Below are 11,390 nucleotides of genomic sequence, written 5' to 3' on the forward strand. Positions count from 1 at the left end.
CTGTGTGTCTGCTGGCATGTGCCATCTATGAGGAGGGTCACAAGTCAGGAGATTTGCGCTGTCTGAGTGCCTGGGAATGCTGTCCTAGGCAGGGCCATGCATATGCTTTCGCTATCCTGCTTCATTGCACAGTGGCTTCAGGGGGAGTGGTGGTATCTACCCACATCTACACTGAGAACAGGGAAACACAGATATATCTATCTATATCTATCTATAGATATAGATATATGTGTGTGTGTGTGTGTGTGTGTGTGTGTGTGTGTGTGTGTGAAGGCACAGCAGGCTACATGGCTCTGAGCACCTCAAGCCATGTGGTCCTTCCATGCTCCTGTGGCCAGCCCTGGCTCTGTGTGTACCACGGTTAGTGGGCACATGGTGTACAGATCCAAGGCTGCATAGGAGGGACTGGGCGTGAGGGACTGAGCTTGGCTGCTATTCATCTCCCCAGCCACTGGTCCTGTGAGAGCTGGCCTTGGTTGTTAGTATAATCTGGTATTTTCCAAATCGGTGCTTAAGTGCTTCTTATTCTCTCATAGTGTGGCCCCTTCCTGTCTGACTGGAGGAGGCATCCTGATGATCCTTTGACGTCTGTTCACCTTGGCACTCAGGAGACAGGTGGCAATGTCCCAGACACAGGATTATGAGTGCCGGAGCCATCATGTTGACGGGCAGGAGTCCAGGATTCCAGGATCAAGCACCAGGTGAGGAGATACCATCCTAACCTGCTGAGTTGTCCCAGCCTCAGGAAAGTATGAGGGAACAATTTTCAGAGCCTCATGGAGGCCGCACTGTTCCTGGAGCCTCCCCACAGTGGCCATCTGTAGAGGCCACATATCCCACAAGAGCCCTGTGTGGGCCCAGTCCTTTAAGTTCTTCTGGGCATCCACGCACACCAATACAAGTAGATATAGAGCATTACATTTTATTTTCCTACTTTTCAACTTTTTATTTGGAAACAGTTTCATGTTTATAGAAAAGTTGCAAGAGTAAGAACAATGGAGGGCTGGGGATTTAGCTCATTGGCACCATGCCTGTCTTACAAGCACAAGGTCCTGAGTTCCATCCCCAGTACAAGGAAAAAAAAAGAAGCAGAGAAGAATAAGAGCAGTGGCAGGACCACTCATGTACCCTTCCCTGGAGTCACCTATATTAACATCGGTTACTCGGTCCCTTTTTCAGATAATTTTGAGCAGATTGCCTGTTGCCTCAGCCTCAATCCTTGAGTGTGTCTTTAGGTAACCCCCCACCCACCCTCCATGTGAGCAGGACACTCGTCATTATGAGTAGATCTGGTGCTGGCTTGAGGCTTTGATTTCCTCTACCACCCTGGTCCAGTTGTGAAGCTGACTCTGCTGTACTATGTGGCATTTCCCTAGTCCTTTTGAAAGTAGTTGTCACCTGTTAATAAACAGAATATTCAGTGAGTGAGACTTTGCTCTTATATATTAAGATAATACATGAGATGCATTGAGTAAGGCCTACTTTTTCAAGTCCCACCCCTATTGCAGGTAGGGGAACTTCTAGTCCCTCTCCTTCATAAAAGAACAGGTGGCAATATGGTTTCTCATATTTCTTTGTCTTCACACAGAGGCCTCTGCCTGCATATGTCCCTCAGTATGTGGCCTTTGTCTGACTATGGCCTCCCTGGAAATTACACCTTTTGCCTTTGTGTGATCCTCTGTGGGACAGCTTCCTGAGCCAGAGCTGTATGTTCCCCAGGATTTACGCAGCAGTCCTAGGTGGAATGTTCAAGGCCTGTCTAGTTACAGAGATGCTGTAGTGAGCAGCCTGTGCCTATAACTTTGTGCTTTTGGAGGCAGGTTTTGAGATAACCTCCCGCCAGGACTTGCAAGTCAGAAGATGACTGCACAAAGTGGTGTTGCCACACACCCCTGGGTTTGTGTGTAGTGTCCCTAGGGCAGCTACCTCCAGCCTTCCTTAGGAGAGCCTCTGACCAGGCGTGTGACCTGAGTGTGAGGTCTGTGTGCAGCTTGGGTTTTGTCTTTGATGATGGGCTATGTGGGCACAGATAACATCATCTGTATATCACAGTTCACTGTGTAATGCTCTTATCTTTTGTTCATTTTCCCTTAGTATTTTTCACCTTTTCATGATCAATTTTGCATATAAAGGATACAAGCCCTTTATTTATAATTTATATTGCATATGTCCAGAAACTCAAAATCTTTTTTACATGTAGTGTCCTTTGCCATGTAAAAGCTTTAAGTTTTTTTTGTAGCCAGATGTACCTGTCTGTTCTGTTAGTGCATCTGGGTATTTAATCACCTTCATCCAGGCAATAGGGAAATGTGCCATGTTTTTTCATGGTGCTGGCATACTTTTAATTTTGTGTTTTTTGCTTTGCTTTGTTTTATTTTGTTTTTTTGTGATGCTGGAGATCAAACCCAGGACTTTGTGCATGTAAGGTAACAAACGTGCACTCTACCAATGAGCAGCACCTCTTCCGTCAAATTTTTATTTTTCTCTTAGATCTTGAATCCACTTGGAGCTTATTCTCATGTATAGTGTGAAGTGTGGGTCTGACTTTCTGGTTTTGACGCTTATTCCAGTTGTCCTAGCACTCTTATTAAAGACTGCCCTCCCCTGAACTGAGGCCCTGCATCCTCTGGTCATGTTTTAGGTGTCTCTGGGGAGCTGGAGCTGCTTCAGCCAGTGCCCAACTCACTGCCTGAGAGGGCTGCTCCTTTCCCTTCAGGCCTTCTTGCTGTCCATGGGGTTCATTTTCTCCGTCTGGCATGGGTTCTGGCAGAATTTTCCACAGCGCAATCCTCCTCCCACCTGCCTGCAGGCCAGTGCCAAATTTCCCTCTTGAGCATGGTGATGAAGTGGGCTGTGGCAAATGACATTGAGCACCTTTGTATCTGTATTGGCTTTTGTATATCTTTTTGAAGAGGTTTCTATTCAGATCATTTGCTCATTTTTATTTCATTTATTTATTTTTGTGATTCTGGAGGCTGAACCCAAGGCATACTAAGCAAGTATTTTACCACTGAGCCACATCTCCATCACTTATTTTCCCTTATTTTAACGTTTTTTTTCTCCTCCTGGAAGTTGAACCAAGGGCCTTGCAGATGCTAAGCATATTCTCTACTCCTGAGCTACACTCCCAGCCTCATGCGCATTTTCTAAATCATTTAATTATGATTTCTTTTCATGTTCTAGATTTTAATCCCTTGCCAGAGAGAAGATTTGGAAATGTGTTCTCCTGTGCTGTGGTTATGTTTTCACTTTGTCAATGATACAGTATTGTTTATGGCACAGAGTTGTAATTTTGGTAAAGTCTGATGTATGTGTTTCCCTTGCTGCTTATACTTTTTGACACCATGTCTAAGGATCATCACAAACCCTGAGCTCATGAAAACTGACCCCTACCTTTTCTTTTAAGAGCTTTGTAATTTTAGCTTTTACATTGAGGTCTTTGATCTGTTTTGAATTAATTTTGTACATGGCACAAGATTGGGGCCAACTTCATTCTTTTGCACATAAGTATTTACTTTTCCTTCCCAGCACTATTATTGCAGAGACAATGTGCTTTCTCTATTGAATGGTCTTAACACCATCACTGTTGGAATCTGGAGAATCAGGACTGTGCCCCTCTTACCTACCACATACTTGGCACATACTTGGTATTCAATATGGTCATTCTGGAAATACTTATTTGGGCAGATCACTGTCTGCAGTAAACACCTTCAAGAACGGGAGCAATGAAGAGTTGCTTTTACATCCAGTCATTGAATAGTGTGTCACCGATTAGGGCCCTATTTCCTACCACCCCCATCGGATCCCACAAGTGACTGTATTCCTCACCTCAGTCTTGGGATCGCTGCTGTCTCTCCTTTCACCTTTGTCACAAGATGTCCCATTTCTCCCTTCACAGTTTATTTTAAATACTCCTACCAAATAAATCTCAAACACAGCTCCAACAAAGTTAGAGGGGGCTTCTGGCCCTTAGGAGTTCTGCTGCCTGCAGGATCAAACCCAGCTGGCAGCAGAACTCTTGGGCAGTTCCAGCAGCTGATCATGCCTTCCTTGCATACTAGATGCAATGTAGCTTGTTCTCACAAGCCTGTTGACTGAAGACCCTTGCCCTGTACAGCCCTATTGGCCTGGGGTCTAGCAGCCTCTACTGACTCATGCTCAGCTGGACCTCACTCCAAAGCCAAGGGTGGAATGCATGTTCTCTGATCCATAGCGCTGACTACTCCACACTGGTTCGTGAGGAACCCTAGCCTACGTGTGCACATAGCCACCAGCTGTGCCACTCTCTGTTCTTGAGATCCAGCCAGAGCCCTGGGATACTCTTAACTGGGTACCCTCTGTGCTCTGAAGCACCAGGACCTCTGGCAGTTCCACCTCTGCCCGGCCCTGGGGCTCAGTGTCTTCTGTGCCTTTGTCTGTCCTCTGGTTTGTTTGTATTTTTTTTGAGGGTTCTGGCTGAGGTGCCATGAACATTCTTAAAAGGCTGAGCTCCTGCCTACGTGCACCCAACAGTGCATAAAAATGGAATAAAGCCCTATTATTTGTTGAGTGAGCATTGCCACATTAATTCATTTGAAAGTATATTTTAAACAAAAATAAGAATTGGTATTCCTTCTTTTAGGGCTTAAATATTCGGTTCTATGTTTTGGTAAGCTTTTTTTGTGCTCATAGGGATCCTTCAGGGAGTCTCCCAACTTTGTTCTGGTAAATGTCATGAGCTAGAGGAGGACATGAAAGCTTAGGGTCCCCAAAGGGTTAGGTTACTACAGGGCCCTCTAAGCATAAAAATAGTTGTTTGCTGCATCCTCTCGTTGGGGAGGCTGTATGATATTGTGGGTGCCTTGTTTTTGTCATGTCACCCATGTTAACGTGATCATTGTGACCTTGACCAGGTCCCAGCACCGTTCTGCCTCTAAGTACAGTACTGAGGTGAAAATCTTGCCTCTTCCATCTGCCCGCCTCATATCTGTTGTCTTCCTTCTGTAATGCATCCTTCCATCCATCCTCTGGAGGTTTCTCTCCCACCATCAACTCCTGCAGATCAGCCTCCTCTTGCCTATCAGCCAGGAGGACCTTTTCACCTGGCCATGTCAGGCCAGTTCTGCTATGCTGGTGTCCCCAGTCCCCAGAGAGCTTACTTCAGGCCCTGGCACAGGATCCTGATCCCCGTGTCTGTCTCCCCAGTGGCCTCAGTTCCTATCCACCACCTTCTTCAAAGCCCTGATGACCCCTTTGGTATTGTTAGCCAGAATTGTCACCACCCTGGCCAGGTCTGCACTGAGGGGAGCAAAGTGTGATCATCCCCATGATGTGGTCTCTGTGGGGTAGAAACAGCTGTGCTGAGCAGGCATTGATCCCAGCCACATGCTTCTGGCTGCCTGGCCTGTCAGGAAAGTTGAGGAGGTGATGCCAGCAGAGCCTAGCCAGGGAGGAGCAGATCCAGCCTGGGTCAGCACCAGCCATGGGGGTTTCAGGGCAAACAAGCCAATTCCTGGCTTTGGACAATCTCTGGTTGTCACTGAAGGGGAGCAGCTAAGGCTTCACTGGCCACTGTGTAGGCTGGAAGGGCTCAGGGCACAGCTCTGGGCCACTCAGTGCTGGACACTGGGCATGGTTGCCATGGCCTGGGTGTGATAAGGATCCCTCAGCATATGCCAGACCAGGGGATGACTGTTTCTGCCTCAGTCTTGTGGCCACAAGTGGTCAGAAAGCTCCAGTGATCTATAAAGTCTACTCCAGTAGCACTGTTGACAGTATCTTCTACTGTTACCATGTCCTTGCTGCCCTCACCCTTGGGAGACACCTGCCCTATGTCCCGCACTGGCCAGCAAGAGCCATTGAGGTCCCCCTCCACAACAGGAGCCTGCAGGGCCAGCACTGGGCCTGGCTACCATGTAGGGTAGATGTGGAATGAGTGCAGTCGACAGCTGAGACAGAGGATCTGAGTAAGGGCTAGGCTGAGGGGGAATGCATAGCTGGGCCTCCCAGACTCTCATGTGCCTTTGTCCCTCCTGCTATCCAAGGCTTCAGGCTGACTGGAGTACCACCCCACAGGCACTCCCACAACATGGGTCTACTGTCCCTGAGAGTCTTAGTACATCCTGGGTGCATCTTCTTCACAGCTACAGTGATGGACAAGGCTCAGGTTGCTGAGAGATAGCCTTGCCCTTAACATGCTATTGCGGGTGCTACCCCTGCCTGTACTCTGTGACCCCAGTCTGCCAGCTCTGGTTTCCAGGTTAGACAGACATGTGCGCAAGTAACTGAGTGCTCATTGCTTTGCCTTGCATCTGCCCTGGAGGCTCCTGCTCTCCGGTGCCCAGCCCTCCTCCATCACCCACATCCATGTGGTACCTGCTTCAACTGTGAAAAAAGGTATATTGTCTCATTATATAATTTGCAGGATTAAAAAAAATTAAAGAATTTTAAAGTAGAGATTGCTTGCTTTTTATTTCTTTTTGTGTGTGTGTGTTTTTGAGTCAGGGACTTACTGTGTAACACAGGCTAATTATCCTCCTGCCTCAGCTTCTCAAGTAGCTAGGACAGGTATGAGCACTACCACATTAGGCTAAGGGGCTGCTTATTTTTAAGAAATAAGCTTTTTTAAATTAATAAAGTTTGCTGATACATTTTAGATACACAAAATGACCATATTCATCATAGGGAATTTGTACCTGTACATGATATATCTCTTTTTTATTTTTATTTTTTAGAGTCTTTCTTTGGCTAAGTTGTGTCCCCCATCTATGTAGTTGAGACTGACCTGAAACTCACTATGTAGCCCAGGCTGGTCTCGAACTCACAGCGATCCTCCTGCCTCAGCCTCCTGAGTGCTGGGATTACAGGTGTGCGCCACCACGCCTGGCTCACATGATACATCTCTTTCCCATTCCCCTGCCCTTCCTTCAACCCCTCTTCCCCTCCTTATTTACAAGCTTTGTATTGGGCTGGGGATTTAGCTCAGTGGTTCCACTGCCTACCTCACAAGCATAAGGATCTGAGTTCGATCCCCAGTACCAAAAACAAAAAAAGTTACAAGCTTTGTATTTTACCAGTGTTAGGATGAAGTGGAGCATTTGCCCTTGTTCCCTTGTGTGGCCCCAATATCAGCGTCCTCATGAGGGTGCTGCCTGGGGCCTAACTGCTAAGTGCAGTCCACACTTCATCAGGCTTGCTAGCCCTTACCTGAAGTCCCATCTCTTAAGTCCCCTGTGATACACCCATTGTCTCCTTGGACTCTACTGTGGCAGTTTCTTGGACATTGCTAGTTTTTGATGACCTCGACAGTTTTGAGAAGTGGCCATATATTTTGCAGAATGTCTCTCAGTTTAGATTTATCTCATGTTTTAGGTGAGGTTGCTCACGTTTTCAAGAGAATAATTCCACTGTCAGGGGCATGGCCTGCCACTGTCAGTGTTGACCTTGACACCCTAACTACCATAGGTCATCTACATCTCCACTGTGCTCCCATTCCAGGGATGTCTTCCGCTACTCCTTGGAGGGTGGGTCTACACGTGTCACCTGGGGCTCCTGCGGAGGTTTGTGTGTGTCTTTCTTGCCACTGACATTACTTTGCCTCATTCTCTGCCACTCGAGCTGTCCCATGTTCTGTCTCAGGCCCATGGGGCTCCCATATCCTGGGGTATGCCCCTCCTCCGGGGCTTGGACCCTCACCTGCTAACATGATTGGCTCCTCTGTGTTTTCTACCTCACCCTGGAATCAGCTGCTTCTGTAAGGAGCCCCAGCCCCTCTATGGAAGAAACCAGGGTCTGGATGCAGATGTGTGGGTGCTATGGCCAGACCCCTTGGGCAAGACCCTTTTGTCTGGAATTACCCATTTTACCAGATGTACATCGTAGAGACTGATTTGGTTTGAGGTTTACAGAGATGAATGTTTGTATCTGAGCATATCACAGGGACAGCCTTGTTTCTGTCCAGGTGGACTGGCATGAATGCTAGGGGTACAGGGGGATCACTCTGCCTTCACCCCTGCTGGGGCTGCTCTCTGCTAAGAGTCTTCCTTTGGCTAGGCTATGTCCCCCAGGACAGTTAGACTTGGGTATGCTTGCTCCTTCCTCCTATCTTGGTGGGGTTCCCTTAATGGGCTCACGGAGCACCCCTTTCCCACCTGCTTTCCACTCCTGGCCACTGCACCAAGCATCCCTGACCCATATAGCTGCTTCTCTTGAGTGCTGAGGGAGACTCCAGGGCACTGACCCTGGGAGTGAGGCCCATTCATCTGTTCTGCAGTGGAGTTGGTTGACGCATACACACATGTGCACTCCTGACGGTTCCCCAACAGAGCCTTTGAATGTCACTGTCAGTTCTTTGTAACCTCATTCTGGGGGGATATCTGGGATGTGGGTGGCTCCTGCCCTGTCCTGAGCCTTGTGCTGCCCTGAGCATGTGGACCACATCCTAGGTTCCCACACATTCACCTCCTGGTAGGCTTTCAGCTATAGTTCCACAGTGCTAGCCATCCTGGTCACCTTCTCCCAGCACAAGAGCAGTGGCCATGGTTCTTGCCATGTCCAGTGTCCCAGCCCTTTTGATGGTAGCCAGACTCAAGGTGTTAGCGGCATCCTTCCTGATTGGGTTTATGTTTTCCTGAACTCTGCCATTCTCTAGTGTTGAAGAACACCTTTTATCTCGAGCAACCATGACATGCTTGCAGCATGTGGTGCTTCTTGACTCTCCTGGAAAGTTCCCTGTTTTAAATATAGCACATTGGCCCCGCCCACTCCTTTCCCAGATTCTATGTCTGGAGTATTAGCCTCTCCTGCTGCCAGTTCCTCTGACTGCCCTGAGCTGCATCCGTTCCTTCTCTGTGTGGATTTGTTCGTAGACCCATATAACATGTTAATTTCGGTGATTTATTTTTAAACTAGATGTTCTAGTTAATCCTCTCTGCACTTTCCTCTCTCTGTAGCCATCCATCTCGCTTCAGTCCTCACTATCAGTGTGCTGTCCATAACTTGCTGCTACGTGCACACCATAGCAGTCCTTCCTGCTGGCCCTTGGTCAGCTCTTAACTTGCATAAGTCTAGTTCTGATTTTGCTGGGTCCTTTTCTTTTTTCTTTCTTTTTCTTTTTCTTTTTTTTTTTTTTTTTTTTTTTTTTTTTTTTTTTTTTTTTTTTTTTTTTGAGTACCAGGGATCATGCTGGGTGTTTTCCTTAGGAGAGATGAGTGAGTGTCGAAACCATAGCCATTTCTAGTGTGACCCCCGTCAGGGCTGATGTGTATTGTCCTTAGTCTGATGATCTCTCCCTGATTGTTGCCCTGGGTTGTGAACAGCACAGATCCTCTGTTGGGCAAGCTCAGGGATGAGCTCCTCTGCTACACCTCAGGGAAGCATCTGGCTCTTGGGGCATCTACATCATGAGTTCTCTGGCCACTGCCCAATGTTGAAGAAACAACATTCCACAGCCTGCAAGTCCTTGGCCCTCTGTCACAAGGTCCCCATTGCCCTCAAGTCTGTGACGAAAGCTCTGAGGTGACCCTTACCTCAGTCACAAAGGTCAAGAGGCTGGGGCTACCACATGGGCTCCACGATTCTGGAGCAAGCACCATTCCTACCATGGCTATGGGAGAGAGACAGGCATCTCAACACCTGTGGGGAGGAAGGCTGGGCTGGCTTGAGTTTTCAGCAGTGTGGGAAGCATTTTTCAGAGCTACAGGCATGAGTGGGAGGAAGAGTCCTGTCATCACTGTGTCCACATTGGGTGAGAAATCTGCTCCAGGGTTGGAATGAGGAAAGTGAGGGAGAAAGGGGACCCATACCCTCCTTATACCTGCTAGTTATTTATTTGTGTGATACTTGGATTCTCTTTTCCACCTGACTGGGCCATGCAGGAGCCATAATTCAATTAGCTAGGAGTGCCCTTAAAAGCAGCAGTGTCCTCAGGAAAGGCATGGGCTGGAGCCACCTATAGCCCTAATCCTGTGTCCCTGTAGTAAATATTGAGCTATGGGAGCAGGAGGAGGAGGTCACAGAGTGTCTTTGGTGACTGGGACCAAGGGGAGAGGCTACAGCAAGGTTTCAAGGAACAGGGTGCATATCCTAAACTGAGAGGCACACAACTGTCGGGCGCTTTTATTTATTCATGTATGTACACTAATTGGGGATTGAACCTCGTACCAAGCAGGACATTGATGCTCAGTGTTCAGCCCAAGTCCTGGGAAGAAACTGCTCAGGGCCACATCTTCCTCTTCCTCCCATATGCTGCCTGATGGTAGTGTCTTCATTCAGAGTCAGCACTGGCTCCTCACAGAGCTGTGGTACTCACAGCTGCCTGCCACACAGAGGAGTGAACCCCTGCCCAGAGCACTCCCCAACCACAGGCCCCTCTGCTGCCAGTAGACCAGGGACCAGTGCCTGCAGGAAAGGTTGAGGCACCTGGAGTCTTTGTGAGCAAGAAACTGGGACAGCTGGCAATAACAGACTCCCCTTTTAGAGTGTGGACTTTGCTTCTCCTTATGTGGAACAGGTTCACCTGCAACCTGTGTGCCCCCAAGGCAGTGTGGGAACACAAAGGCACTGGTGCCTGGGTGTTGAGAGAAATGTCATGTTGTGATGACGGTGTCACCAAAAACTCTGGAACTGCAAGTGGCCTCTTTCTGGAGCCTGTTTCCCACTACAGAGTTGAGGACAGGTCTCCCAGCAGGCCTTCCCATCCTCCCCAGCCCGGGTCCCTACTGAGCCTTTCCCCAGAGACGGTCTACTAGCCTATGCTGGAGAAGCTGGCCCATGGGGAATGGACAAGACAGCTGGGTAGGGATGGTGTCCATGCCAAGGGGCATTCACACCTACCGAGTGGTTCTTGCCATGTAGAAATTTGAAAGCCATCCAAAAGAATGGTCACAGGAGTTCTTTATATATTCTAGATAATAGTCCTTTGTCTGAGGAGCAGCTGGTAAAAATTTTTTCCCACATTGTAGGTTGTCTCTTAGTTCTGTTGATGGTTTCTTTTGCAGTGTAGAAGCTTTTTAATAAGATGAGATCCCAGTTGTTGATTCTTTCTGCTAGTTCCCGTGCTACTGAGGATTTGTTCATAAAGTCTTTTCCTAGCCAATGTCTTCCAGAGTTCTGCCTAACTTACCTTCCAGCAAGTTTAGTGTTTCTGTTTTAATATTTAGATCTTTAATCCACTTGGATTTTAATTTAGTACATGGTGAAAGATAAGGGTCCAGTTTTAATCTTTTGCAGGTTGATATCCAGTTTTTCCAACACCATTTTTTTTTCTTTCTATTGAGGTTATTGGTACAATCTAGGTATACAATACAATTACATTCATCATTGGGATTCTGTACCTTTACATAATAGGTCTTGATTCTCATTTTTCCCCTTGTCCCTGCCCTCCCTTCACCCCCTCCTCCCCTCCCCATTTA

General features: G+C 47.7%; 1 protein-coding gene across 7 annotated transcripts in view; it reads left to right on the forward strand.

The window, feature by feature from the left end:
- Arhgap39 (Rho GTPase activating protein 39) overlaps positions 1-11,390 on the forward strand; it is a 100,738-nt gene that overhangs the window by 51,697 nt on the left and 37,651 nt on the right. For 6 of the 7 annotated variants that reach the window (XM_033760792.1, XM_010630461.3, XM_010630458.2 and 3 more), the window contains one exon: positions 537-701. In XM_033760792.1, the coding sequence (XP_033616683.1) occupies positions 622-701 (80 nt within the window). In that variant the 5' untranslated portion in view covers positions 537-621. Of the gene's footprint in view, positions 1-536; positions 702-11,390 lie in introns of those variants that run through there. The other variant, XM_033760794.1, reaches the window with a different exon arrangement.

Source organism: Fukomys damarensis, unplaced genomic scaffold, assembly GCF_012274545.1.
Source record: "Fukomys damarensis isolate Sample0158 unplaced genomic scaffold, DMR_v1.0_HiC HiC_scaffold_5, whole genome shotgun sequence".
Classification (NCBI taxonomy): Eukaryota; Metazoa; Chordata; class Mammalia; order Rodentia; family Bathyergidae; genus Fukomys; species Fukomys damarensis.